The sequence below is a fragment of the Kryptolebias marmoratus genome, linkage group LG12 (genome assembly GCF_001649575.2).
Source record: "Kryptolebias marmoratus isolate JLee-2015 linkage group LG12, ASM164957v2, whole genome shotgun sequence".
In the NCBI taxonomy this organism is placed as follows: Eukaryota; Metazoa; Chordata; class Actinopteri; order Cyprinodontiformes; family Rivulidae; genus Kryptolebias; species Kryptolebias marmoratus.
In genome coordinates, this window is record NC_051441.1 from 15,971,295 (window position 1) to 15,973,462 (window position 2,168).

A 2,168-nucleotide genomic window follows, 5' to 3' on the forward strand; every position below is an offset into this window, starting at 1 on the left:
CGCGTGTGGTGGATGTTCCGGGTGTTCGGCCACGGCTCCGTCTCGGTGCTGGACGGAGGCATGAAGAGCTGGGAGGCTGACGGACGCCCGGTGAGCTCCGAGCACAAGAAGCCGGAGCGCAGAGAGTTCCGAGCGACCCTGAACGCGTCGTGGGTGAAGAGCTACGAGGACGTCCTGGACAACATCAAGACCAAGAAGGTCCAGGTGGTGGACACGAGGTCTGCTGGCAGGTTTAAGGGGACTGACCCAGAACCCAGAGATGGTGAGCAGGGCGACAAACTCTTCCAAACAAACACTGAACTCCTGCCTGTTGTGTAAGCTGCTGTGTTTAAGGACTGTGGGTCAAAAGTTGAAGGTAAAACTCCAGCCTGCAGTTTAAAAGTGACAACATTTCCATAACAGGTTTATGTTAAGGCGAGTAATTGCGAAAGAAAGAGCTTTAAAACAACTTTTAAATTCTAAGTTCTGGGATGTTTAACATCCTGGATTTCCACTGAAGGATGGAAAAGTTGCCATCTGTTTTGAAACTGGCAGACATATTTTTAGAGACTGTTCTGAAACTTTCAGCAAATGTTCTTCGGTGAACGTTCAGAACGTACTTTCAGTGGCTAGAATAATATTAATCAGATATGTAATTAGTAATAAACCTGTATTCATCCTAAAGATTGAGTTTGTTAATTATATTGCCATCACTGTTTCCACATTTTGAGGGAGGAGTATGTGCTGATGGATCTGATTGGTTGAGATTTGGACTATAGGGAGTTGAAAACATCAGTCTGTTAGGTGGTTGGACAAGTTTATTTACACCTTCAGGAAACTCAAACACAACTTTGTTGATAAAACTAAACTATGCCATGACTGTTCCTCAAATAGGAACTAAACAACTAGTCAACAGGTTGAATTCTGGATATTTTTCCTGTTTATGATCAACACAAAGTGCCATTAATCCAAGCCACTAGTCAAGAAAATGTCATTGATTTTTAAGGAGAATTTGAACTCGTTGCTGCATTCACATGCTGTTTTTATTTTGTTTTTTAATTATGTAAAGCACCTTGAAATGCCTTGCTGCTGAAATGTGCTATACAAATAAAATTTGATTGATTGATTCAAGTGATTTCAGTAACTCTCTGAGACTCCTGCACCTGACCACGAGTGTTTAGGCCCACTCCTCTTGAGCACACTGTCTAAAGTTTGCTCAAAGTCGGACCAATTCAGCAAAGCTGATTAGATCTCCAACCAATAATTTGTCTCTTTTACATGTTGTCACCCCGCTCCCCCTGTCTCACCCTCTCAGATATCCTGCCCGGACATTTCCCCGGAGCCATCAACATGCCGTACACGAAGTTCCTGGATTCCTCCGGAAAGCACCTGGGTACCGAGGCCCTGGCGCAGCTCTTCAAGGACGCCGGCGTGGACCTGGAGCGTCCGCTCTGGGCTTCCTGCGGCTCCGGAGTCACGGCGTGCCACATCATCCTGGCCGCCGAGCGGCTCGGCCACCCGGGGGTCCCCCTTTACGACGGGTCCTGGTGTGAGTGGTTTCAAAGGGCGGAGCAGGAGAACATCATTTCAGAGTGGGGCAAGAACAAGGAGTGAACAAACCAGCCGTCATCAGACAAGGTGCAAGCAGGAATATGTTACCAAAACAACAGAGAGAGGAAAAAATAACAAGACTAACCTCCGGCTGATGTTTTACTAACCCTGAATTATTGTTAATGTTACAAAAACCTAGAATGGCTTTTAGAGGCAAAAAAGTTACGTGGAAATAATTTAAATACAACAAAAAGAGGGTTTTCATAAGCTTTATCCCCTGTTCTAAATGTGATTTATCCATTAATATGCCAATTTTAGCTTCTGTGAAACTAGCATAAGTACATGCAGCTGTACACTGTACACTTTTTAACTAATATGCAATAATGTATGTGTATTAATGTAAAAAAATGATGAAAATGTTCACCAAGTGTCCTTTGAGCTTTGCGTCAAAAATTGCCTTAAATCTGTGCACTTATTTCCAACCTGCAGCGTTCCACTAAAACCTGATCACTACATGTTTAAATAAGGTGCTGGGGGTGGGTGCTGCTGCAGAATTCTGTTTTTTTTGTAATGATCGTTTTATCAAGAGTTGGTCAAATGAAAGCATATTTATGAATAAAGTTAAGTTGCCTAAAGTT

General features: G+C 43.5%; 1 protein-coding gene across 1 annotated transcript in view; it reads left to right on the top strand.

Moving 5' to 3' along the window:
- The window catches only part of LOC108236208 (3-mercaptopyruvate sulfurtransferase-like), a 3,097-nt gene extending 929 nt beyond the window's left edge, over positions 1-2,168 (top strand). The window contains exons 2-3 of the mRNA XM_037978548.1: positions 1-262; positions 1,295-2,168. The exon at positions 1-262 is cut by the window's left edge and continues 28 nt beyond it. Coding sequence (XP_037834476.1) covers positions 1-262; positions 1,295-1,593 — 561 coding nt within the window. The 3' untranslated portion in view covers positions 1,594-2,168. The remainder of the gene's footprint in view (positions 263-1,294) is intronic.